The sequence below is a fragment of the Mycteria americana genome, chromosome 21 (genome assembly GCF_035582795.1).
Source record: "Mycteria americana isolate JAX WOST 10 ecotype Jacksonville Zoo and Gardens chromosome 21, USCA_MyAme_1.0, whole genome shotgun sequence".
Lineage (NCBI taxonomy): Eukaryota > Metazoa > Chordata > Aves > Ciconiiformes > Ciconiidae > Mycteria > Mycteria americana.
Window position 1 is genome coordinate 6,305,686 of NC_134385.1, and position 27,243 is coordinate 6,332,928.

Consider the following 27,243-nt stretch of genomic DNA (forward strand, 5'->3'; position numbering starts at 1 on the left):
ACTGAGCAAATTAGAGTTTCACACTGAATTGTTTTAAAAAGCAGGCAACAATCCAAAAAGGTGAGCAGATGCTAAATTCCAGATACCTCTCATCTGTCATCAGCAACACTATTCAGTAACATCTACAGAGACTGACCTGTGCAATAAGAGTCAGTTGTGGATGTGCCACAGAAAGCAGAATCTTTATCACTGGTGATAACATACAAGAGGAAGGAACAAGCTAGATTTTTAGATGAAATTGCCAGGTTGGTTGTTAGAAATACCACCTTTTCCTTTGCGAGCAGCCCACACATGAGATAATGTCAGCCTAAGGTCAAAGTACTATTTTTGCTAACTAACTTTTTTAGAAAGCAAACTATTGCTTCCTTGGGACATACTACAGACATCAGGGACAGCATCACTGAGAAATCAGACGACAAAGTATTGAAGCCATTAAAATTTTTTTTTAATTGAAACTCATTTTTCAAGTCACACTAAAAGCAAAAAAATGCAAACACTCAGGTATAAAATGGCAGAGCAATACTGTGACAATTCCAGCATCTTGTATATTCTGGAGTACACACTTCATCGTCATCATAAGCAGACAGGATGAGAGCTGCATCATAGTTCATTTGAAACATTTATTCTTTTGCTGATCCCGTTCCCGTAGGGTCTTCATTAAAAGACGCTGGTTAGCATAGCTTCAGGGTTGGACTATCTCAGCAAAAACGTTCTTGCCCATTTTCCCCCATTCCACTTCCTAAATATCTCAGCTGCTGAGCTAGATGTAAGACAGATGAGAAACAGTATCTTGCTGGCATAAAGCAAGCCTGACAAGGGATTCAGGCCAGTGCCTACACTCCACATTAGCCAGATGTCAGAGGGCAGTGGTGAGAACCTCTGTGGTGTCTGGTGTCAAGTTTATTAAAATTAGCACTGCAGCTTGGTAGTACCAAGTCAAAACTGCCGGTGTAGAACAAGGCACCAACTCCAGTGGTTCTCCATCACTCTTTGTAGGCTCAAAGTGAGCTGGATTGTAATAAGCATGATACTGCTATAAGGTAAGGACTTCTCAGTGAGGCTGACTATCTGACAGAAGGGGTAAGAGGCATCAACAGCAATACAGACGTCTTCTCTCCATGAGTGGAGCTTAGATTGCTACATAGGGTGGTGGGGATTCCTTGGAAGGCAACTCTAAGGCTTCCTCATACGATGGCAGCACAGCCTGAAAGAGAAGATCATTAGTTATGCTCTGGGGGTCACATGAAGGGTTTCAGGTGGATTTGATCTTGGATGCGTTTCTCTACCCAGTTCAAAGTAGGGTAAAAGAACCACATGGGCTGTAAGACACAAAGGGCAGAAATCCAGAAGAGTTAGAGGTCAGCAGCACTTTATAACCACTTTGCTGCCAGTCCCACCTCCTCCCAAAGCATGGTTGCAATAAATGGACCAAGGCTCTTTAATGTCCAGAATATAAGCCTCATTGCCTAAGCGAAGAAGCTAAGCTCAGATCATTGCAGAGGGCCACGATGCATGCACAGCAAGGGCACACACTGCTGGCAAGACAAGGCTTATCATAGTTGCCAAGTTTCAACAAGACAAATGCCTACACTTAGCATTCCATATTCTGCCTCTTTACTTCTCATCCATCTTTACAGTATCTCTTATTTTTGGAAGGTCTTCAATATCTTTCCATTGTGTCAGAGCAGCTGGATGCTACTATTAAAGAGATCATCAGTAATCTAAGGAAGGACATTGATATTCATTATTTAGCAAACTGTTAAGATGAAGGGCAATGCACCAAATCTCTCAGACATTGATCCACTGAAAGGTGAAGAAAAACTTAATTTTAAACAAGGGTAGCACTAATAGGCACAGAAACCAAAGTTCAACTGAAATGAAAAACACATCTCTGGGTCAGAGAATACAACTGATATATTCCCATTTATCTGCTTTGCCTGAAGACTGAGTTTCAGGTTTCTTGCAGATACCATTGACTTTGAAAGATTTTATACAAAAGTAAAGTTAAAGGAATATAATTGGAAACTGATTATTAGTACCTGTTAATGCACATTTGAAAGGTTGAACTATCTATCGGACCACCAAAGAAGCAGAAGTAAGGATCATAATGCATCTCATCAGTCTAAACCATGCCTTTTCATGGTGTAAATCTGAAGCAGTCTTTACTCACCTTTTCTACTGCTTGTGGGTCAACTTTCACCTCTTCTTTCTTGCTGGCTTTAATATACTTAAAGCAGCTCAGGACACATTTGAACATATAGGCCTGAAAAGGAAAGGGAAGTCTGCCATTGCATTGCAAGTCAACAAGAGCATTTCCACTTTTCCCATCAGCCTGCTATTGTCCTGCTCTCTTCTCTGGAGGTAGAAGCCTGGGGCCACGTGGCCCTTAAATCAGTCTCTCTTGATCCTTCACTAGAAAGGTGACAATCCATCTATTCAGAACAGTACACTGGTGTGGGAAGTCAATAGGACTAGTAATACCATTGAATATACAGCACATGCTTAAGACCTCTGAGAATGCAATGTCATCGGGTAGGAAAGGAAAGCATGTCTTTCATGTCGTTTTTCTGAGCAGGCTACAAAGTTTGGATGCCTCAGAAAAGCACCTTGGGCACAACATCCACCTCCCAGAGATCCATGGCTCCCTGGTCAACTAGGACTGACCTGAAAGGTCAGCCCATTCAACAAAATCCTATACTTGCAATAGTTACACTTTTCTGACAAGACCGCCTTGCACCTCACAGAGTTACAAGATGCAATAAATACAGCTTTTCTGAGAAAAATGGATCGATTGATGGATTGTGGCACAAGAAAATAAGCAAGGCCTGTGAAACATACCATATTAAATAAATATTTTCCCTACTCTGTGCAGTGAGGCAAAGTCGTGTGCCTCTTATTTTTATTGGCTTAAGACTCTACTTTAAAAACAGTTGGCATTTTCAAAGAAACATAGGGAGTTATATGCCCCAAGAACAAGCCATGTAGCTTAGGATTTCCTAGAACAATGAAGACTGTTTGTCTTGACACAAAGCCAAGACAAAGAATGAGAACAAGGAATGAAGTATCTGAGTTGAAGGAATCCATCTCTCAAACAAAATTCCAGAGATGCGGAGGTAAATCCAAACTTTGACCACCTTTAGGGAATACTGCAAAAACCTTCCCCCTTCCAAAAGCCTCTTCATACAGAGAGCAAACATGCAAGACACTGAAGCTATCGTATAAATTGTACAAAAAACCCCACTCATCTGCGAAAGAAACCCCAATAAATTAAAAAAAAAAAACCAACAAAAAATCCTTTCTTTGATTTTGATTCTGGATGAGTTTGGTGCAGTGCCAACCCAGTATCTGCACCAAATTCAATGATGTTGACTTCAGTTAAGACTGCTGCAAGCAATAGCAGGTTCGAGCAGTATACTTTAGTATACACAGCTTATGTAAAGGCAGCCAGTGACCTTGGGATCATCCTATTACTGGCTAACTCGAAACACGCAAGAATCACTGTAGGATACCTTCTCCACACTGAATTGAAGAGGGAAAACTTCTCTAGCAGCCGTTGACATTGTAAGTGGATGGGAAGCTTGTCCTAGAGGTCAGGAAGCGAGCTACTTCAGAAGTAATTACATTAAACCCTTTCTTTCATTTCCCAACAGCAATGTTTTATTCCCCTTGGTTTCTGCATTCTTATCACTGTGGCGGTGGAGGGGGATGACTTTATGATACTGAGGTGAGATAAAGATTACTTGTGGACACGCAGATCAGCAAGGGAGACTTCCCTAACGGTGCTATGTAAGCACCACCCCTTCGCTCACTCTGTCCTTTGAATACTCTGCATCTCCAAGGAACTTAGAGACCTGAACAACTGATGATATCACCATTGGGGCTCTACAAGTAAACATACAACCAGCCACCACAGTGGTAAGGAGATGTGAAGTTGCATGGAGAGACTTCCAGGTTGCAACAGGACATGGTCCCTGCAAAGGGTGGTGTTATATGAGAGAAAGGAGGGGGAGGAGTGTTACCATCCCCCTAGCATTCAGAGAAATCCTTCCTGCTAAAAGGGTGAACAAAGTCTTGCAGGTCTCATATGAGGTCACTGGCAGAGGTGTTCAGTGGGGCAGGTGCCCCATCTCTTCTCCACCTGACAGACCACCTTTTAGCTGAATTATGCTGTGGTGTGGGTTGCAGATAACTATTCGGGGACATTAATTGCAAGCTGGCAGGCAAACAGCACCAGATACACAGAAACAACATTTTAGTGTAGGAGCAATAAATGCTTGCAATGGGTCATTAGGCAAGTCAATTTATGCAAAAAGATCCTGGGCTAGTCCAACTTAGATGCTACCGTGGTGTGGGCAGTCAGTGAATTGAAACCGATGGGCCCTAAATTGGCCAAATGGCCTTTTTAGGTCTAAAATGTTTCATGTTGTTGCCATGTTCCCCATCAGGCCTTTATCACTCGGAAGGAACTCATGAAAATGGTTTTGCTACACATGGAAGAGGGGAGGGATTGTCACTAAGTTTAAACGATGGGGTTCCTCATGACTTGTTTTGGGGAGTTTAGTAGAGCAAGGAGTACTTGTACCTGTCCATTTTTTTTTTAATTATCCTCCCCCCATCCCTCCTACAAACTCCAGCGCAAGAAGTCATTGCAAGTTAAGCAGTCTTGCAGCTAACCCTGTGGAAAATTCAAACCAACTGATTTGCCAGGTCAGTGAGACTTCTGCTGAAGACCCACACTGCCAGCTGGGTTTCAGGGTTATCTCCACTCCTATTGCGCAGTTTATGCAAATATTAAAAGATATGCTAAAATCATGTCTGTGGTGCAATCACACAAGACACTCCACTCCACACTGGCTTGTCTGGCCACTTGGGAAGAGTCTGAATAAAAAATGCTTTCCAACTAACAAGTAGCATTTTTCACTGTGACAGAATCTGCTCAAGTACCTGGAAAGATCTGGTTTTCTTAGCTGGTCTGAAACCCCTCAGTGAAAAATCTGTCCTCTGATCCATTGAAGCAAGAAGAATAGAAACCATCTCACAGTGGAGTTTTCTGAGATGTAAGCAGGATTTAGCAGCTCACGGGTTTTAATTAAATTTCAGGGTATCAGTGTGCACAACTCCCCTTACATCACTGCGGATGCAGCGACTTACCCGAGTGGAAGATCTAACCTGCTGCTTAATGATCTAATTTATTTTGGTACACAATAGCAGAAGAGTTTCCTATATTTGTTTTCAAACATCTTCTCCTCCTAGAGATGAATAGGCAGCAATAGTTTCTGGATATAAGAGAGATTTTGCTTTATAACTCACGTCTGCAGAAGCATAAAACCAGTGATTTGAATATTAGACCTGCCTCAGACACTGCTGAGGCATAGGTCCTATTATGCCCAAGGAGAGACCAACAAGACTTTCTAATGCCCTGGCAGATTTGAGAGAGTAGTAAAACCAATTCCTCCTATCCCCCAGGCCAGAGAGCTTCATTTCAGCCTCACCAGACCCTGCAGCCTTTTACCTTCAGGAAGAGGACAGCAATGAATGCAATGGTGAAGGTGACCATCACTTTGGCATATTCCTCTGTTGGTAACTTCTCCAGGGTTGGCAAAAAGCCCTGTGAAAAGAAGGAAAGGGTCTCAGTCATAAACACTTGTTCCCTTTACCAGGGTCACACAAAGTGGTGGAGATCTCAGCACGTTTCTCAGCCTGCCTCTTGGAAAGGTGGGACAGGCCGCCTTCCTTTCCTCATCAGAAAGAGTACAGGGATATTTTTTTCCTCCTACTGTTTACACTCCTTTGGCAAAGATTTTCAGCAGACTATTTAAATGAGAACTAAAAGTGTGACTGTTTAATAAAGATGAAAAGTTGATGCATTTTCAATGCATGCAGGCAGGCTCTATCGAAATCATTTTGCTCTGCAATTTGCATCCATAAGATTCTTACAAGAAAAACAAGGTGTACTTTTAAGAAACACATGCATAAGCAAGCTGTCAGTCAAGAGCACCGTGTTGGTGAGAACATACGGAAAATCCTCTTTTGTCATCAAACAGAGCAGTTCTGGGTATACTGTAGAGATCAGAGAAAGTTTACTCTGTCTTAAGAGCCACTGAAAGAAACTTCATAGGGTTTCACAGCATGAAAAATCAGCTGAGCTTGCTCATAACCTACCCCATTGTCTGAAGACTTGAGGCTGAGATAGGTGGGGACCTCCATGTAAGAGCTGCAGAGAGTGAGAATACTCAGGCAGAAGTCCAGCAGCTGCAGAGCCAGGAAAGGGATCTTCGAGTGTCCCGGCTGCAAGAAGGGCAGGGAACAGGACTTTGGTTATGATTACAAGATTGCATCACTTCTATAGATTTTCCACATTTTACACAGGGCCTGTGCTTTGTTCACACTGACAGGCTAAGCTATTTAATTCACTTATACTAGCCAAAACGATGAGCAAACCATCTTTTGTTGGGCTGATTTATACAAGCTCCACAGAAGAGGCCTCTAGCTGGAGCAGTGATATTCCTAGCTTATCTCCAGCAAACCCTTCCTAGCATGGGCACACCCAGAACGACCTCCCCGAAGCCATGAGGCAGAAAATAAAATCAACAGGAAGATTCCCAGACATGGGAAACTAAACAATGTCCCAGCTGTCACCAGTTTTCCTTGTGCACCCCTCTAGCCCCCAAGGACTGCAATCTGTCTCCAGCCAGTATAGAAGCTACCTCGCCATGAAGAACCGTGGCCCAGGATAACGATCCTTTATTCCTACATTACACATCAGTCTCCATCTCATAGAGAACAGAGAAGGCCACCCCAGAAGTGAGCTGTTACCTACTGTGTGGCTAAGGGAGGACATAGAAATGATCGCTGGGACTTGTATGTAGGAGCTGAACATTGTTAGGAGGCTGAGGAGAAAGTCCATGACTTGTAGAGCAAGGAACGGGATCAGGAGACGTTCCCTCTTCTGAGAAAGAAAAGCAATGCCAGTTATTTCTGTTCTGAATGGGAGAACGAGACCAGCTATCAATACCTGAAAGGGCACATATTAAGGTACTCCAAGAATAAATACTTTCCTGGAATTTCTGCATCTAATTCCACATACGGTGGCGACAATTGATTCAGAAACAAGGAAGGGCATCAGCAATGATTTTTTTTCACCCGCTTGGAAAGTTTCTGTGAATTTTCACTATGTGACATTGGCACTTGATCCCATCAGAGCTGTCATTCAGCTGTCCCCAAAGTCACCACTACAGAGAAAGCTGGGTTCCCACCCCAATGCATGGTCATTTCTTCTGAAATGGGAAATGAATCCCCAGTGTAATAGCAGAGTTAAGTTCCCCTCCAGGATCCGATTTGCAAAAGAGCAAGGAGAGGAGGCAATAAAGCAACATTTCCAAAACATAACATTTCCATTCATTAAGAGGAAAAATAATCTTGATGGAAATGTCACCCAGATTTGGTAAATCCTGCAGTTAGCAGCCTTGCAGATGAGCCTGAGACTGCAAACCAGCTGCCTTCCCCCTCTGTAAGAGAGCAGAGGTATTTATCTGCTTTTTTGATCATACTTCAGCATTTTCAGTCAGCATCCCCTAGTTCCCTCCTCTAATACCTCCTAACCCAGAGAGACCTCAGCCAGCAGCTAAATGTCATTTGTGGAGAACGTACCTTCACCACGCCAAGGAGGAGGTTGAAACTGATGACGAACAGCATGATGATCAACAGGAAACTGGTGATGACATCAGCTAAAAGTAATAAAAGTGTATAAAAGTAATAAAAGTAATAAAACCAGGTTATCACACATAGCTTCCTACTGAACAGATCCCAGGAAGCCATTTTCCCTCTTGGTATTGCAGCCTGCCCTGATGATGACTACCAAAGCCTTGCTTGCCCTGTACAGTATACTCATCTGGTCTTCATAGCAGTCTGGACAGTGTGAGTTTTTTTGTAAAGTTGGTTTGCTTCTTTAAAAAAAAAAAAAAAAAAAAAGGGCAGCTCACGCCAAAGGCAAAACACTGCTACTATCTTTATCTGCCTCCGCGTAATGTCCAGGCTTTCACAGTGCCTCCTCCAACTCACTCCCCAATTTCTTTCTTATTGCTTTACCCGAGTTTAAAATAGCAACAGTCTGTTTGGGGTCTCCAGCTCCCAAGTGCTTGAATAAAGGGTTCAATTTTATTAGAAAAGAGCCAAACTTTTAACTTTTCTGACTTTTTTTAAAGCAACAGATCCTTTCCATAGGTACATTTCTCAAACATCAGAAATGTTTGATTATCAGTTTGCTTTCCTCCTCCCAACTACCCAATTTATTCCATGGCTATTAAATAAATCTAGTGCCTAACTATTTTTTTTCCACTACCCCTTTCACATACTTTCATAAAGAAATCTAGAAATTGTGCTTTAGCCTATTGGATCCCTGATATATTCCAGCTGCTCTGAAATCCTTCACTGCTCCATATTACCCATTTTTTCCCCATGAAAATACCCCTCCATCTCCCCCAGCTTTGAGTATTTGCCTATAGCTTTGGTACCACATTACATTTTTAGCGTGTTGGGGAGAATTTCAGTGCTTGGGCATACACCAAAGTGTCCTTAACTCACTTCCTAGCTTTGATGACAATAGAATAAAATAATTTACAAAGATGTTGAGGCAGAGAAACCCATTCCTCTTTTTCAGGCAGATAACACCAACGTTGCTGTTTACAGCAACAAAATATTTGCATCGGAGCAGTCACAGCTATATAATAATTTGGCCAGTTACTCTGTTTGAGGGAGCAAATGCAAACAGTCAGCCCAAGTCAAAGGGAGAGCCATGCTGGAGGAGGGCAGACCTACCACCCCGTGCTGCCCACAACACCTGGCAGGAGGTGGGCACCCATTAGATGCAGCAGCACATGCAAACTGCCAAGTACTGCATCCAGGCTCTGCTAAGCAATGTGGGTATGGATGAATGCCAGTTGAAGGAAGAAAGGACCAAAGATGATACTGAGAAGCTCTGGAGCCTTTCCAGGGCTGTAGAGGACCTGCCTAGCAGCTGGGCTGAGCCACATCTGGCAGCAAGTGGCACCACCAGCAGCACTCCTCACATCCTTACTCTGCTAGCAGAGAGTGCGCTTTATTTCAGTTAAACACATTGATACAAAAGATATTTTAACTTCCCTTACTATCTTCTCAAGAATTAGCAACACACTTGACTCTCCTCTAGAAATGAGATTTGCTGAGGAGGAACCTTTAGTCTGCAAAGAAGCTCTGACCAGTACTTTCTTCCCTGAGCACGAGAAGCCTCTTCCTTTCCGGGGCTCAAAGGGAAAACCCTTTGAGGAGGCTGCATCCCTCAAAGAAGCAAAAATAGCTTATCTCAAGGGAGGGAGCAGCACTACATGAGTTGCTGCACATGGAGGGGCCAGACGTTCAAGACCTAAGGGAGTGATCAAAAGTATCCAACAAACACTTAACCTACATCAGGAAAAAAAAGAGTTTTAATGGCACAAACCAAGAAAATAGCTTTTAATTATAATGCAATTAAAAAAAAACAAATGCAGGACCTGTTTACCACAAAGTAATGAGAATTGAAACGCAAAAGAGGAAGAAGTCTTAGGAAACAGCAAAGAAAGAAAACCCAAATCCAGCAAACCCCGAACGAGAACAGAGAGAGCAATGGAGAAATGGCTTGAGTGCAGAGGAGGCTGCTCACAGCTTTGCAGCTCACAAGGGTTGTGGGAAGAGCCTAAGCTTCAAGGCAGAAAATCAAACCCACCTTTCAGAAGCAGGAGAGTAGAGACAAGGCTGTGATCTGGTGCACGGAAGAACCAAAGATTAACACAAAGACAGCATAAACTCAAAACAAAAAAGAGTTTAACAAAGAAGACAGACTCAGCCTTTGTAGGAACAGCCATAAAAGGAGACAGTCCCAGTTCCATTAAACCCCAAACTGCCTGAAGCCATTTTCCCTGCTTTTCCTCCCAGAACCAACCATGAGAAGTTTGCCCCAGAGAGGATTTATCCCTTTAGCATGGTGTTTCCTCGGATTCAAGACAGCTGTGTTTTTCTGCCTCTTTCTACATGGTCTCATGCTCCAGCTCTCTCGGCAGGCTCGCTAATTAATTGAGCAACTGGCCGTTGCTTCTGCAGTCTAATTGCTGGCAGAACCCAGCTGAATTTTCTAAGCAGAACCTAGATCAAAAAAACCCCTCAACAAAATAACAAAGAAACAAAAAGCCTGCAACCCTACAGACACAAAGGGATGGAAAGAAAAGGGAAACCAAGAGAAAACAACTTTCCACGCGCTGTCTGCCTCCTATTTGTTCACAGCAAATATAGTCATCCTTTCTGCTGGCAGCAGATCTCTCTGTTCCAGGGACCTTTTAGTACCAATGGATTTGATCTCACTAATCAAATATTTTACTTAAACAAAAAGACATCTTCCTTTCTGGGAGCACATGTAGCAGGTGGGCTAAAAGAGTGAGCCCCTTAGGTAGTGGTAGCTGCTGGCTCTTAGCCCTGTCTGTGCAAACCCTCTATGAGACGGGAATGCGGTCCATGTTATAGACAGGCCGAATGCCACCTGGAATACTTTGCAAGGGCTGGCAGAGTGGCAAGTTACCTTCCAAAACCAGCAGTAGATCCCTGGGGATCCCTGGGGTTTGAGGCACTTGCAGCCACAGCAGACCCTAGAGACCGGATTAGTGTGACTAACAGGCTCTTTCCATGCCCAGCATCTGTTGTCCAAAAATATAAGATGTTAATTTTTAAGTCTCTTCAGTATTTCCCTCCATGCTTAGTTGGTCTTTGTAGGATGCATTTTTGTCTCTTTTGTACTTAAAAACCCTCAGAAAAGGGCAAAATTTAGGAATCTTGAACCAAGCTTGAGCACCTGTATAATCTCAGATGCAGGGGCATCATTCCATGGTTTTCCCCTCTGTTCCTCCTGCATGTTCATCTGGGTGCCTGTCTCAGGAATAACCTGTTTTCCTCTGCAGCACCTTAAAAACTACCGGAGTATTCAGAGAATAACAGGGTTTGTCCCTGTAGAAGGTACGTTGGCTCTTTGAGGGCTGTTACTGCAAGACAGAAGGCAATTGTTACAACAAAGGAAATTCCAGATAAAAGGAAGAAAAATTTTACAGTAAGTGATCCAGTCTTGAACAGGGGTGCAGAGAGGTTGTGGAATTCTAATTTTGGGGAATCTGCAAACCTCAACTGGACAAAGCCCTGGGCAAGCTGCCCCAACTTTGGCGTCAGCCCTGTTTCAAGCAGGAGGTTGTACTGGGGACCTCCAGGGATCCACCTTACTTTTGCTCTGATTTGGTGATTACAAAATCAGGGAGGGAAGAAATGTTGCTCCTCACAAAGACTGCTTCACTCCTATAGCCCTAAAATATACTACCTACAAGAATATTTCAGTTCCACAGCCACCTCCATGCTGGCAGTGGTACTTTATTGCTGGCAGAGAGCATGGTGAGAGCTTGCCCCCTTTGAGGTGCACCTTTTCCCAAAAGCATACAGGAGTAAACACCAGCAACAAATAAATAAATATGCTCTTTCTTATGCTTTTTCTTACTCAAATTCTCTGAGACCACCTGAGTCTCCCAGAGATCCCAGGGAATTTAATGAAAAGGAATATATATGTGCTGTGAAGTAAATGCCATTTGCCTTGGGGAGGTGGTGTAACCAGAACAGGGGCATGTGACAGAGCCTCCACAGAGCTGCACTAGATATTTGCAATGCTAGCAAGTAGTACCAAAAAAACCCACCCATCCAACAGGAAGAGAGAGCATTTATTTGCCAAATGTCTATTTTTTATTAACTTCAGGTGTTTTCACATCAGGGTGTTTGCCCTGAATGTAGCCAGGAGGGACACTGAATGAGTCCTAATATTTCCCATGAATGCAGAGAAACCCCTTTCTATTTTATGGCCCAATAAACTGGCATGGGAAATACAAACAGGGCTCATAAAGCTGTGGTTTAACAGTCGCATTCACAGATTGTCAAGGATGGCAGTGTCTGATTAAGTGCTGCTGATAAGCTGCAGGGAGTTGTTTCTGGACAGCCACATTCAAAGGATGGGCAGGCCCAGCAAGGGAAAGAAGCCTCCCAATCCCTTTAGCCAGATTCGCTTTTCATCAGAGAAGGAGGGAATATTTTCTGCATATGAAATGGTATGCGTATGATATGGTATATGCTGTCCACACAGGTCTTCAGGCATAACTGAGGTATTTTTCTTGGCTGACTGGACAGAAATTGAAACAACTTTTCCAGTTGTACTTTGTCCACAGCCTCAATTTTTATAGTCATTAATGAAAAATAAAAGTGATTAACACCCAGACTGTACACAGGCATAAATTGAAGACATCCTAAAGATCTGACCTATGGCAAGCAGTGGGGGGTAACCTTTTCAAGGCAGAAAACCATTCGTGTTAGCAGCTTAGAACTGGTAAGGAGGTTTTAATTGAAATGTTTTTAGGGGGATTGCTTTTTGGTTTTATTTTTCCAGCAGGAAAAGCTAGTCTGCCAAAGCTCATATGCTTTCAGGAATGAAGCACTGCCAAGAAGACTTTTGCTAGGAAGGCTTCTCAGCTCCAGGATGAGATTTCTAATAGACTGGAAATGGGGGAGGCTGCATGGGAAATGCACATCCAAATTTCTGCTGTACGTGAGGTAGAGCATAGAGATGTGAACCTAATTCTACCCAATTGCAACTGAATGCCCCAAATCACCATGCAACAAAGTTTGTCTCCTGTTCCCTCTACCTGGCCAAATTAATCTTGTGTTATTTCTTATAATATTAGGTAGTAAATTTAGACCTACTTTAGATTAGCCAACAACCTGGCATTGACCCCACTAGGGGTGGGAAAATCATCTTCAAAGACAAAGAAGAACCTGGGTCTTCTTCCCATTTTAATCCAACATTTTCGGCAGGTCTTATATTAATTTCCTGGTCAAATTTCATTGAAAAACAAATTTCAGAAGAGCAGTCTCAGTCCTGTGCTGTCTGTGGCATTTTGTAAGCCAAGACGGCAAGGAGTAGCAGGCTGCAAGGGAGAGAGCATCCCTCTTCTAGGGGCAGGTGACCCAGTCACCCTTCCCATTACCCTGGCAATCACAAAAAGCTACAACAATCCCAGTTCTCCTTCCCCTCCCTGACCATAGCTGTGGAAGTCGAGGCCGATCCCAGCCCCTCTTTTTAAGGCAGCAACACATACTGCTGAGAAATCTTGAGGGAGCTCTGATTCCTTATAAAGAACTCCTATATGTATTGCTCCCCACTGTATCATGTGAAAAGCATTTTCCCATAAACCTTGCCTTGTTTATATTCTTGGGCCTGACTACAGTGTTAGCATTATATATTCCGAGACGTGCTTTAATCTGGCAGGATCTACAAATAGAGCAGCAGATGCTGAGGGCATTGACAGAACCTCTCCCCAAATTGTTCTCCAACTCTTCCATCTGGGTTTTGAAGTCAAATTGAACTTTTTGTACGGCTTTGCTGTATTGCTTCCCTGCTAGTTTCTGGAAATAGAAGGGTTGCACTGTGTTTATTCCAGCTACAATCAGAAAGCACAATCTCCTGAGCAGAGCCCTTTGAAATGCTTGGGAAGAGAAGCCAAGTGGAAGTGCTGGGGATTTCATTATAAAATGTTCCTTTTAGTGTAGGAGGCAGTGGAAGAGGGGGAGGGGGCAGACCTGTCATTTTGATTGTGTGGGAAGAGGGAGAGTTCTTAAAAATGGGGCCAATTTCACTGGGAATGGTTATATTCTTAAAGAAAACCCTCTAGATTTGCAGAAATGCACATCTTGCTTAGAAAGCATATAATAGTTTTGTATGGAAATTATCTGAAAAATCTGTCTCAACGATTTGTTTCTTTTTCTTTAAAGAATATTTTACTTAGATACTTGAGAAAAAGTAAAAATTATTGGCCTTGGATGATCTTTCTGCAAAAAATAATGAAAAACAATTGTCATTTTTACATAACTGTATCTGTGAAATTATTCTGATCTGTGAATATCATGTTCAGTTTTCAGCAGTTCAGATCGCTGTATTAGTCAGAATGCATGTGCATACTCTACCATCAGGAAAAAATATTTCCAAATGTGCCCGTGTCCAAGCCAGGTACATAAAAACAAAAACAAACAAAAAAACCACCCCAAAATCCCCAAACCCCAAAAAGAGAGGAAGACCTTAAGGTCACACTTGCATTATGTTTTTCAGTTTGTACCTGTAAAATTAAAACTAGAAACATTATATTACAGAAATGGAAAACTGGGTTCTCCTACCTATGTTGTGCTGATCCCAGCCACCTGGAAAGCAGCTGGGTTTTAGAGCCTGTTCTGTGTGTTGCATGTGGCCCTAATGGGAAAGCTCTGCAGAAAGCGTTTTCCAAAGCAGTCATCATGCAAGTCTGCATTGGATGTAGAGCTGAGCCACAGCTCCAGAGGGGCCCGTGTGGACCACAGCTAAGCAAAGTAACCTCCAACCCACCCAGACTGCACTGCTTTGGAAATAACACCCTGTGTGAAAGATGTGAACCAGCAGACCCTTGCTCGGTGTCCTATGAGCAGGACTCACCCAAATTTCCATTTTCTGCTCACTGTTGATGCTTTTCAAAACAGCCTTGGTGGATCACAGTGCTGCCTCCCAAAACCCAGCTGGGCTCTTTTGAAAGATGTGAACCCATCTGTTCTCAATAACTTCACCCAGGCAGTGACTATGCCTGGTTTTGGTGCTTTCCACTGTGTCCGACTCCTACCCCAGGGACAAGTGAGTTTGGGATGTGCAGGAACCTGCTGTACTTGACTTGTTTTTCCTCCACTTACAGGGGGCCTCTCTGTGTATGGTTGCAGCTTAGGGAAGGACACACTAGAAAAGCAGGGAACAGGCAAGTCCTTGCTGCTGTGGGTTGCATTTTTCTCTGACTATGAGCCTTCTCTGCAGGGAGAGACAATGCAGGGTGTGAGTCTCGTTTCCATCTTTCTGCACACAGCAGAGAAGGGTTATCTCAGCTTGTGGTTTTACACTGAAAAGTGACTAAGAAAAGGAAAAAGCACCCTGCGTTTGTTGCTTCCGAACAGCTTCATGCAAAATCAGCCTGGTTAAATAATATTTGAGGTTTGGGGAGTTATTTTCTTTTAAATGGCACCCCACATGAGAAATCTGCCAGGTCTCTGAAAGCCAACCTAGATCCTTCCTAGTTCAAGCCATAGGAATTCAATCAGCTGTGGTGAATATAATGCTTGTGACTATTTGTGGGATACAAAACAGCCTGGCTGCTTTTCCAGACAACCAATGTTCTGCAAAAAACACCAGGGGTTGGGAACATCTGGGGATGGGGGCCAAAGGGACGGGGGGAAAGGGAGGTAGGCTGGTGTGGCACTCTGAAGTGCCTTCAACTGTGGGGTAGGAGACCCCTGCATGGCATTATGGATCATGAGAAGAGGATGGGTCTATGGCATAGAGGGCAGGGTATTGGTGGCAATGTCAGGTAGCCCATGCACCCATGGGATGTAGCGTGGGGCTGTGATTTCTCCCCACTCCGGATCCCCGAGGTCACTGGCCAGACTAGGTCCATTGAGGAGCTGGTCAGACACTTCAGTGTTTTCCTGGAAAATGCCCAACATGTGAAGAGAGTCAACAGTGTGTGTAAGGCTTAAATGATCTACAGTTGGTGAAAAGAGAGAGAAGGGGAAACCAGGATTGTCAGATTAATGCAAAGTGTATTGCAGAGGGAGTGGGAAGGCTGGAGGAGTATGAGGGTACTGAAGAGTTTGGGCTGAGGGCCTGATCTGCTGAAATAAAGACAACTTCACTGGGCTCCACACTGGTCTCCCAAAAGCCAACACAGCCATGGCCTAAACCAAAATCCAAATCTTTAGAGCCTAAATTTTGTCTCTGAGTCTGAGCTTTTGGCCCATCTGTGCTGAATACCAGTTTCCAGTTTTCTTTGATGAAAAAGAAAGAGGGACCAATGTAGGACCCTGGGCTTCCTCTCAACCCCAGAGACCTCTGCTGCTTTCCAGCATCCCGGTGACCTACCCATTCTGTAGTAATCCTTGTCCAGGTCTTTGCAAAAGCCTTTCCCGCTAGCCACCTCCAGGGAGTACTCAATCAGCAGCAAAACACTCATGACCTAGGAGAACGAAAGCAAAAGACACAATTCAGTGGGCCCTGAGGAACTTCCTATCAACAAATTTGTGTCCAGGGAGCATGCAGTGGCCGTAGTCCTAAACGCAGGATGGGTCTCCAAGTCAGACAGTCATGAAGGGTTTAAAATCCTTTACAAGGAAACATTGAGGCAAAAGTTATCAGTTTATTAATGGTTTGGGTTTAACTGTCTTTTTCTGCCAGCTTCTGAAGGGGGATGGAGCAATTACAAAGTTAATGAGTTTTGTTTCAACATTTTTTATCCAGAAAGTCCTGGATTTACATTTTGAAATAGCATTTTGCTTCACAATTGAGCTAAATGTAACAATAGTATTTTAAAGTGTAAAAAGAAACACAAAAAGAATCAAGATCTGTTAGTCTAGCTGTACTACTTCATTGACAAAAATATAATTTTCTTTCTTCTATTTATTTGAGAAAAATCTCCAAATGTGCTTTTTTCACATTGAACCAAAATTATGTCCTCCAAGTTTCTGAATTGGACTATCAAACCCCAGACTCCAGGGTTCATCCCATTCTGAGTTTAGCAAGCTGTGAGATGGAGTGAAGTCTAGAGCCGTGGTCTCAGTCCTAGCTCTGTACTTCTATATCCAAACATGATTTACAGTGAAAAATCAATTTCTGATCCCCAGGTTAGGGAGAGCTCCTGTTGCATGTGGGGCACTGGGGCTGCAAAAGACCTCCATAAGGCTGGAGACCTCACCATGGAGCACCTCAGACAGCAGGTCCAGGGTATTTCCATGCAACTAAAACCAGGAAACGAGTAGCCACAAGGCCGGACACCCCACCACATCCCTCCTGGGGACAATCCCACCCTGCCAGTGTGTATGCTACAGACAGCACATGCCAAAGGGACCAAACTTGTTGCAGATCTGAGAACAAGAAGTCCAAGGCCACAACGGAGCATCAGTCACTGCCCACAGTGTTGTCAGAGCCGTTAACACCTCTTGGGGTAAAGGACTACTCTGATGCCATTTATTGCTCCTTCATCACCTTACTGACAGTTTCAGCACTGTATAGTGAGATGGCACATTTCTGACTCCACCACACATCTAATCTTGTTCATCACTTTCTTCCTCATTCTCCGATCTCTGCTGTCCTCCCTCATGCTTGGTATGTCTTTCGTTTCTTCTGCATTTTTAGGCTGTAGAAAGCTGGAGCACAGCATGGTCTGCCAGTCCTATACCTACAGCTGCACTTTCCAAAAGCAGCATAGTGTGTGCTGCGTTATTTTAAAATTGGTTTAACAGCAGGGGTGGTTGGCAAGGAAGCCTGCTGCTATGTTCCCCGAGGATGCGGGAAACATGGGCTTGTCACCCTGCAGCTGCGTCTCACTGTCTGGACAAGCTCCCTGACCTCTCTGCTGCTGTGCAAAGAGCTGCCACTTCTCGTTACGCCTGTCCAAGAGGACCTCTTGCCACAACAACAGGACACAGCCTGAGAGCAGAGAGCAGGAGTCAGACCAGGAGAAATGCAGGGACCATCATGCCCTGTGCATTTTTCCTTGGAGACGTGGGAACTGAGCTTGCAGGAGAGGAAATCCTGAGGTGTGCAAACAATGGAGAAACCTGTGCAAACATGACTCTCCATCTTCACCCCACCAGCACCGGGTCCAGCATGGGGAGCACCCATTCTGCAGACTGTTCTCCAGGGACAGGAGCCATCAACAAAAGTACCATCAACAAAAACGCGTTTTTTTGTGAAGAGGTGAATGACAGAAGCCATTTTATCTGGACTGCACAGCCTCTGTCTGTGGGTCATCTGAACCCCACGCTGATGCAGGAAGCAAGTTTGTATCTGCCACCAAGATCAACACAAGCCTAGGTACCGTATAGCTGAAACAACTTTTCCACAATAGCTATAGCAGCCTTTCGTTTCACCAACCGCTTAAAGAAGTGAGGCAGGCAAGGAGGAACCGGAACTGTTGTGGTCTGTGCTCGTGTTTGCAAACTTTATGTATGGGAAACAGCGCAAAACCAGCGACTGCAGGGAGACGAGAGAAATCTAACTGTAAGCGAGTAGAAGAAATAATATTTTTTGTCTTTTTCAGAGCAGTGGCTGGAGATCCAGGAGAACCATACAGGATCCAGGCAGAGTTCAGGATGGAGTAATGTATAGGCAGATGTGCTAGGGCTGACACTTGCAAGCAAACAAAACAAAGAAGCATGGAAAGAAAGACTTTGCATTGCCCTGAAATGGTGAAGCAAGGCTGGGTGGGATGGCCTCAGCAGAGATGGGGACTGAATGCAGACTCTCCCACTGTCTCTGCGTTAGCTGCAGGAGGCCTAGAAACTATCTTCAAAACCAAATTCATCAACTTTCTGTGCCACAGGCTGCAAGTGCAGTTTCCAGAAGAGCTATAGCACATCCCCCCGAGCCCTTTGCTTCTAGAGTGAGCATCCACCAAACCACACTCTTGCTGCAGTGTCCCTCCTCTGTGTCCCACCACCAGCCTTCCCTCTGAACTTAAAATACTGTCTAGAGTCTGAGTTGGAAGAAAGGATGTGTCATGCTTTCTCCTGGCCTCTCTGATATCAGATTGTTCAATAGCTACATGAGACACACTACTTTTTTTCATTTTTTTGCCATGCAGTAAATGAACTTTGCAATTTGTTCGTGAGGCTGATAGGAAAAAAGGAGAAATATCTAGATCTTATTACATGGGGACACAAGAAAGTTACCATGAATTCAGTTTAATGTAACAGTGTTTGAAGTTGGAAGCACTGAACCTTGTCAAGCATGAAATTGCATCAATCTGAAGTTTCTTTACACTTGATGGTCTCCCCTGGGATGTAAAGGTTCTCTTAACTAACTACACATGGAGATCACATGCTGACTTCAAGTGCCCTAACTTGTCTGAGAGGTTTCATGTACATGCTCCCGAAGAGATTTTGCTTCCCTTATTGCTACTGTTGGTCAAACCCCTCAAATGTCAACATGGGAAATATAGGAAGACATTGCTTTTTCGGGTTTCTGTTAAATGGAGGCCTGAGCAAAACGGATGACCTGAGGCCTAAACATCAGTTTCATTCCTGAAAGACAAGTGAGTGAACACAGGACATCAAATGCTCCCATCCCAGATGGATTTACAGCCAGAGCAGAGCCAGAGCCTGAGCCTAAAGTTCAGTATGAAGAACCATCTCTAATGTCTATCAAAGAGGGGAACAGTAGAGCAAAAGAGTTCCTGGTTTCCTTGCAAGTGTTGAAATGAGTGACACAACCAGACCAACTGCAGTCACATAAAATAAGTACACGTCAGATGTGTACTGACCTGAAAGATTAAGGAGAAGACTTCTAAAGTGAAAGTTGGTTTAAACTTTCCATTTAAAAGGGCTTTTGCATAGAAAGAACAAGCCACTGAACTGCAACAAGATAAAAAGGACAACGATCTGCATGCCTTTCCCTCGGCTCTCCATCACAAGTGCCATGTGAGGACCAGGATACCTCTCCATCACCTGACTTTGGGTTTGACAGGCTGCTGCCTGGCATGTGACAATCTCATTTATTCCTCCAGAGAATATACACACAAGGTGATGAAACCTCTACAGTGGGCTGCTTGCCTCAATTTGAGAAGAAGGTAGAGAAAGATTGATGTGGTGTCTGCCTGGCACTCCTTGCTCTGCAAGGCTGTATATATTCTCACTCGAGATTCACCCTTCAGCTCCAGAAGAAACCGAAAGGTTCCCATTTCAGACACACAAGACTGCTCAGACAAGCATCCAGTTCCCTTTCTTATTGCTATGTCGTGACAGGAGAGAGGCAGGCTTAAAATAGGAAATTTCATCTCCCAGCGCTCAATTCGCAGCTCACTTGGTGCTGCAGTCTCCCAGCCCCTCCGTCAGGCAGCCTTTCTTATTTTATCTCCTCCAGCTGCAACTTTTGGAGGACACCTCTCTTCTCATTGCTGCCTCCGTTTAAAAGGAGTGCTTCAAGTTTCTTGGTAAAAGATTTGTAACATCGGGAAACGAAGTGACTTAGCCAAGTAGTGTAGGACTGAGGTAGAGCCAGTCGTTAAGCCAAGGCAGCTAAATTGGGAGTGTCTTGCAAGGCAATATCTTAACAGCATGATGCATTCCCTGGTGAATAATTTTGCTGCAGCTGCAGTACGGTTAAACTGCTGTTAGAGGTTGTGTCATGTGCCTTTTTTTTTCTGAAACATGTGCAGCTTGACTGATCTCCAAATAATTTATCTCTATGCACATGGTCTTGGTGTGACGGCTGCCCCTTTTTTTTTCACACTCAGTGTTTCTGCAAGAAGAGCTTGAAGCCATAATGAACAGGGGTCAATGGGGACAGTGACATACTGCTCCAACAGTGCATTGGGGTGCTGCGAAGGTTTCTGACAGCGGTGCACGCAAGCAGGTGACACCCAGCACCTTGAAGGCAAATAGCACCACATACAAATGCCGTACTTTCAGTGCTTCGCCTTTTCTTCCTTTAATTTAAAAGTGGTTGTTGTGGCAGGGTAGGATGATGTGAGGAATGTTTTTAGCTCCCATTTGGTTTCCTTTCAAAACATTTCATCTTTTTCCTTCCTGCTGCCTCCTTCTCCCCCTCTTGTTTGTGCAACAGACAGGAGGACGAGGGAGCAGCACAGGGTCTGCTGAACATCTCAGGTCAGCCACAGCCTGGTGAAGGTGCAATGAATTGCAGCTCTGTACCAAGAGTCACATCCACAGGACTGGACCTGGGGAAGGTCCCAGAGATGAGATGCTGCTCCTTGACTTAAAGAGCTGACAAAGAGAAGAGCTCGGCTGCGACAGAGGCCAAACCAAGATACAGACATGCTGCTTTCCAAGACCTCCTTTGGCTCTAATCAAGAACTAGTTAGCAAATGAATTGCAGGTTTTCTGCCCATGCTGTATGCACAGAAGCAACCTTCCGGCCTTGTTCTTGGAGCTAATGTCAAATAACTTGAGCTTCTTCACGCCTGGGAGGAGCCAATGAGCAGAAGGACAAAGTCCTCCACGCTTTCTTTGAAAGTCACCTCACAACCCCCAGTGAAGCTTTGCTAATCACACAACTCTGTCCCCTCCTTGTTCCCCTCCTTCTTCTTCCCTGTTTGTTTGAGAATGCCCACGATCTGTTTCAACTGTCTATGGAGAGATCAGCAGTGAGACAAATCTAATTTATAGGAGGACAAGACATTGCCACAAAGCCTGAGAGCTTGTGTTTGATGGCATTACTATCACCCAGCATCACTATGATTCATCAGTAGGACCCAGAGCAATAATTTATACTGATACAAACCAACAATATTGATGTAGCAAATCATCCAAGTCACTGCTGAGTTATAAATCCCCTTTTCTTTTTCCCTCCCTCTGCCCAGCTGCAGCTACATGATCAAAAAGGTGGAGAAGAGGTAGGGAAAAAATATTTGCTATTCTGTGTTATCTCTTAAAACAGTAAGACAAGACAATCTTCTCCAAAAATCAAACTGTTTCCCAAGGGGTTCTGTGTAAAAGAAACCCACTGCAGTCATACGGCAGGTACAGACACACTGGGACCCACAGAGACTTGGGGAGTTAGAGGCTCTGGTACTGCAGTGACGGTCACTCTGTCAGGAGCCAGCAGCAGCAGGGTTGAAGAGCTGAGGGCTCAGGCTGCCCCTGTCCATTCCCCGTATCCTTTACTGGGTCAGCCCCGGTCTTCAAGAGCATCTCTGGCTCCTTAGTCTAAACCCAAGTTGCATGTTAGTTGCTAATGCTCCTTGGCACCATGTGTCCTGCATTGAGCTTGTACATCATGCTTCTGCATATCTTATGGTAATCACTCTTCTGGTTTTGCAATGATGCACCACAAGTTTCAGAGGGCGACCCCAAACCCTCCTGACCACCAGCCACATCCAGCTGGTCACTGCGATGGTGGTTGAACTGCACAAGAGCTGTCATTTAGAGACACGGGGATGCTTTCTACCCAGGCAGCCCTGACACTGGGGACTACCAATGTGGTTAGAGGGAGAGCAGAGCAAGGACCCAGCTCTGGCTCTGCAGGATCCTCTCCAAAACCATGGTGAGATATCATGGTGAGTTCATGTGGCTTGTGGCCTGTCAGGTGCGGGGTGAAGCCAAATAATGCCCTGGCAGAGCAGAAAGGGGACACATGCAGGTGGATTTGACTGCAATGTGAGAGTTTGGTCAGCATTAAAATATCAGGTGGAGTTATTACTGCTAAGTCCTTTCCCGTGAATGTGCTTAAGGCGGGCTCTGGGTGATGGGCAAGTCTGTTATAAAAATGGTCTCAGAGTCACATGCATACTCAATGCAGACTTGGGGGTCAATGGGTAGCTGCAGCACTAGACCCCTGATTGCCCATGCTGCCATACTTAGCTTGCTCCCTGGCTTTGGTTTGAACCACTCCAACCACTTTTCTTCAAGACCAATCTGCTCCAGAAGAGGATGACCCCAAGCCAGGCAGCATCCCTTGGCTTCAGGGCCCAGGATCAGTCCTTTACCTTCTTTTAGTTAGCAATGCAGAGAATCCAAGTGTTTTGTCACAGATACTTATCCTTTTATTTATACAGGATAAGGTATAAACTACAACTAAGTATACCACACATAATTTCTGATTGGAACCATGTCTCCACTGCTAACAGTCAGGAGAGGGATAACATTCACAGCAATAAAAAAGACTGTCTATGAAACAGCCTCTGCTCATAGAGAGCCCATTACCCTAGAATTTGTCAAACATGGAAAAGAAATTAATGAAAAGGAAATGTGAGCAGAACAGAACTGGACATTATTAAACACAACCACTAGTAAACATGACAGTTTTCATGTAACCTCAAGCTCAAGAAGTCTCTGATGTACTGACTGCAGAGGATGCACAGGGCAGGGATCACTTGGTACCTGTCCTGCTTCCATTACCTTCTTCTCTAAGCAGCTGCTGCTGGCTGCTGTTGGAGACAGGCTGGGAGGCTGCTGGACTTCGGGGCCGACTCTGGACATCTGTCTTATGACTTTGCCATTTTGCAAAGAAAAGCAGCTTCTCTTGCCTGCCCTCAGGCGACCTTTGAACCTCTTCTGCAAACTCTTTCCCGTGAGCACTGTGAAGGCTCACTCCAAGGGTCTCTGCCTTTTGCTGTTCAAAACTCACCTGGTGTCTTCAACAGACCCACAAAACATTTTTGAAAGAGCACATCTTTCATATGATGTCACTGGTCATTAAGTTTCCCCTGTTAGCCACCGGCAGCGAGAGGTGGTGTCTCATTCTCTTCCATCGTGCAGTGGTGCAAATCAGGAATCTCTGTTGTTGTTAGTGGCATCATGGAGGAACACTTATGAGAAAAATGTGCCTCAGTTCAAAGCATTTGCTGACTTCTGAGAAAGGCAAAGAAGGCTTTTTTATGATTCACCCTCCCAGCTAGGAAAAAATATTCATTTTCTGTACCTCTGTTTCACCACTGATAACAGATAGCTCACGTCGCACGGTGTGCTTGTAGCCCTCTGGAGAAAATGTGTTGTAGTTCCCTGTCTTGTGTTTCCCACCTTTGCACAGACCTTTAATTTTGCCAGCTCCTCTTCAGATCTTGACTATACTTCCTACGAGGGTCCCATTTTTAAACAGTTCATGCCCATCCCTCTGTGATGGCTAGATGTTTAATTGGTTGTCAGAAATTGCTTGTCTTCTGCTGCAAACTCTCAGCTTTCATATGTTTCAATTTTTGTGTCTTGGGGTCATGAGAAGGCACGAGAAATACAGCAAGTTCTTTTTCTTTAAAGCAGTGAGAATATAAGCTTCGAGCTTGTGGCAAAAAGACAAGTAGCCTGCCCCGGGTGTAATTTAGATACTCAAAAAGCAGAAGGCAAAAGAGGTTATAAAATTGCATTATTTTTTAACCAATCTCATAACATTTTTGAGGTCCCCAAATGATTAAAATATGGCATGGAAATGCCACTACAGCACCAGGCTTTCAAGTAATGCCAGGGGAAAGATGTTGGCAGTTACATTGCATGAAGATGCGGTGTAGACCCAAGTTTCTCTGCTCTCCTGCTCTGGGCCTCCTGCCCCAAACCAGGGAGGTGCAGAGATGCTGTGATGTGCCCAAGCACAGCCACCCCCCTCCCTCACTGCCTCCAGCAGCCCACAGTGCTGCTGCTCCTGGCGTGTTTATAAAATCCTATCATTCCCTGAATGCTTTCCCTTTATCTTACTATCCAAAAAAGCAATTAAACCCATCTCCAGATGTTTTTGCCTTTCATTTCATGAGTTGAATCCTCCACCCATGTATGCAGGAATGGCATCGTGGAAGTCAAAACCATTAAACCAGCATGTCGGACCGCTGTCTTGGCTTTGTGTGAGCGAGGAGGGGGCTATGGCGCAGTGAGGATTTGCTCAGGCAGCTTGGATTGCTCCTGATGCCCCAGGAAAGCAGCCTGGTGCTGCAGGGGGACCATGGCATGTCCTTCCCACGCGTGGCACGGCTGCCACAGCTGCCATGCCCAGCACATATTTGCAAGCTACAGCTCCCCTCACTCCGTTTCTCCTGTGCAAGTAGCAGGTTAAGAGGCCCCGTTAACTGTTATCGCCCTGCAGGCTCCCAACCCGTGACCACGCACTCTGAGTGCAACAGATGGGATCATTTTAAGTGCCTCTGCCGTGCGAGAAACCACATCCTCAGTATGACTTAAAGCCACCTGAAAGCACCTCTGTGCAACCAGGCAGCGGGGAAGAAATGTCCCTCCAGGCTTTGCTGCCTCTGCTCGCTGTCATCTGCAACCACCCCCGGGGAAGTCACACCAGCCGCCTGGCAGCTGAACACAGCCACAGATCAAAATGGAAACCAAAACGGTGCATATAGTGTCCAACTGGCTGTAGAGAGAGAAACGAGGCAGCTTTGCCCACCCACCCTTTGCTTGCCTGGGACCTAAATCTCTCCTCCCTCCAGTGACCCGTAATTTCAGCACTCCCACAGTTTCCAGTGCCAATGCGCTGCCCAGTTTCTAACGAACAGGTCCAAGTAGCCCCACACTGAGCCCTGGCCAAGCTACACACCCCTGCATGGGTAAGAGCTCCTGCATTAAGTTGCAAGGGAAAAACAGGAAGCAGAGTGAGTTTCCGTGAGCTGCAATTGGTAAAGCCAGGGAAAAAATAGTTAAAAAACCCTCCCACTATAATAAATCTCTTCCTGCCCCCTTCCCCCCCCCCCCCCCCCCTTTTGTCCATCCCTCTTAAATAATTGGGTTTTCTCTTTTGGGAACACAGAAAAGTCAACAGTCAGGAAACCTTGTGATCTGCAATGGTTACACCTTCTGCAAAGATTACACCTCCACCTCTCTTTTCTTATCTCCTTCTCCCTGGCCCCCCTTTCAGTCCTGTAACTTACCATGTGGAAGATCCCTAGAGCGACTGTTGCTGTCTTGATGTTGAAGAAGCAACATTTGGGGGGCTCAGTGGTCGTTTGGGTGGTCATTTTCTGATCCCTCTGCACAACTGTGAGTTAATGAGGTTGAATTTGCAGCAACCGCCCCACTGAAAAGCGAAGCGAGCAGTGCAGCTCAACTTCCTTCCTGGTCTATAAATGTGTTAAGTCATCTACAAAGTCACATGAGGTCTTTGATTTCTCAATAATAAAGAAAGCAAAATTGTGTTGCTTTTCTAACAGATCTTTAACTGCTTGCACATCCCAGATGGCAAATGTAAGCACAAATGCTGCTTCAGGCAGGTAGTGTCCAGTGGGTGAGGTGTAGGGAGAGACGAGGGCTCTGCAGCAGGGTGCAGCTTTGTCCTACAAAAATCATCAGAAAAAAAAGCAGGGGGCCAAGAATTTCACCTTAAACTTGACCCGCTGTTTTTGCAGTGAGGCATCCAAATTCCTTTGTTTGAAGCAGCTCGTTCCTTGCCAGCAAAGTCACCGATCCTTGGAAGTGCTGCTGGGAGCCAACGCTTGAGCAGCCTCTGGGACCAGAAGGGTGGTGGGACTCCAAGGGTCAGGGTTGTTGGCTGAGACATCTGCAGATTTGTTCCCGGCTCCTGGCACAGCTGATGTGATTTACGTTAGTCAGCTCCTGGAAAAGAAAAGCAAGAAAGAGACCTGAGCCCAGTGACTTAGCCACTGTGCAGGACGTCAGACTGTCTACCCCTGCTTGAACTTACTAAAATGTGCTCTTTGCTATATGTTTATCACCATTCTCATCAAACCCATTTTTTTTCTTCTCTTTTCCCCTTTCCCTACTCTACGGGACAGAAAAGTCATCCTTTAGACCTTCTGTGGAGCAGATTGCCGTGAGTTTCTGGCTTCCCGGGAAAGGTCTGGTATGTCACAGCAGGGTGGCAGCTCTCCAGCAGGTAAATGCAGGTAAATGTAGTCCGAGTGTTGGGCACACTCAAACAAGCTCTCAGGGGACTTGTGTACCAGCACGCCTGGTTTCAGCATCCCAAATATACTCACTGAGTTTATTGTTTCATGCTTCCAGGAGTGTTCCTAGCCAGCATAGCATCAGGGCCCTACAGTGCTTAGGCAGAGGGTTTTTTGATTGTTCTTATGAAACTAAATGCACAAATTCCACCTCAATACCAGGAAATAGCTGTTCCGTAGCCCTCCAAATCTGTACCGAGTACTACATGTCCAACTACATTATGGGAGGTGTGCTGGAAAGCTTCAGTCTGGCTCAGTGGATGTTCCCAAATGTCAGGAGTTTTGGGCAGAGATGGTGTGAAATATAAGTAGCTGAATACCCCTGGAGACACTGCATCTGAGACAGGGTCAACTTATAACTTAAATCAGATGGTCCATAAAAGATTGGCCTTTATGTCCAGGGTCCCCCTCCAGAGCCAGGGATCTCTGCAGCACAAAGACATTTCAGGGCAGGGCAGGGTCAGTGCAGTTGGGTCCCATTGCATATTCCCATGGTTTTCTTTGGAATCTCACCAAATCTGACAGTTTATTACTTTAGTCCCAGGTTTTGAAGTCACATGATTGGGGTTTTTTTTTCCCTTTAAGGATGCCTCTGTGTTTTTCAGTCTTGCATTTGTGGGAAACTGTTTGCAAGCACAAGCGCAAGAGCTAAGCGCAGCTGAATGGAAGAAAAAAAGCAGAACCATTCTATTTTTTTTTGCACTGTTTGGTGATTACACTGCATTTTAGCCAATCTCATAACAAGCTA

The 27,243-nt window shown here is 44.8% G+C and overlaps 1 protein-coding gene across 1 annotated transcript; it reads right to left on the reverse strand.

Moving 5' to 3' along the window:
* Positions 1-421: 421 nt before the first annotated feature.
* On the reverse strand, positions 422-25,640 carry LAPTM5 (lysosomal protein transmembrane 5). Its single transcript, XM_075522251.1, has 8 exons — positions 25,464-25,640; positions 16,013-16,106; positions 7,651-7,727; positions 6,821-6,949; positions 6,163-6,288; positions 5,513-5,608; positions 2,171-2,263; positions 422-1,204 (listed from the first exon to the last, which is right to left on the reverse strand). The coding sequence occupies exons 1-8, from the start codon at positions 25,548-25,550 to the stop codon at positions 1,130-1,132; spliced, it is 777 nt and encodes a 258-aa protein (XP_075378366.1). The 5' UTR covers positions 25,551-25,640; the 3' UTR covers positions 422-1,129.
* Between the last annotated feature and the right edge of the window lie 1,603 nt (positions 25,641-27,243).

Coding starts and splice junctions, on each gene's coding strand:
- LAPTM5 (XM_075522251.1), bottom strand. CDS start 25,550: ATGACCACCCAAACGACCACTGAGCCCCCCAAATGTTGCTTCTTCAAC. Junction 6,950..7,650: donor TCCTCCTTGGCGTGGTGAAG/GTACGTTCTCCA, acceptor TTTCTTTCTCAG/AAGAGGGAACGTCTCCTGAT. Junction 2,264..5,512: donor TTGCTGTCCTCTTCCTGAAG/GTAAAAGGCTGC, acceptor TTTCCTTTTCAG/GCCTATATGTTCAAATGTGT.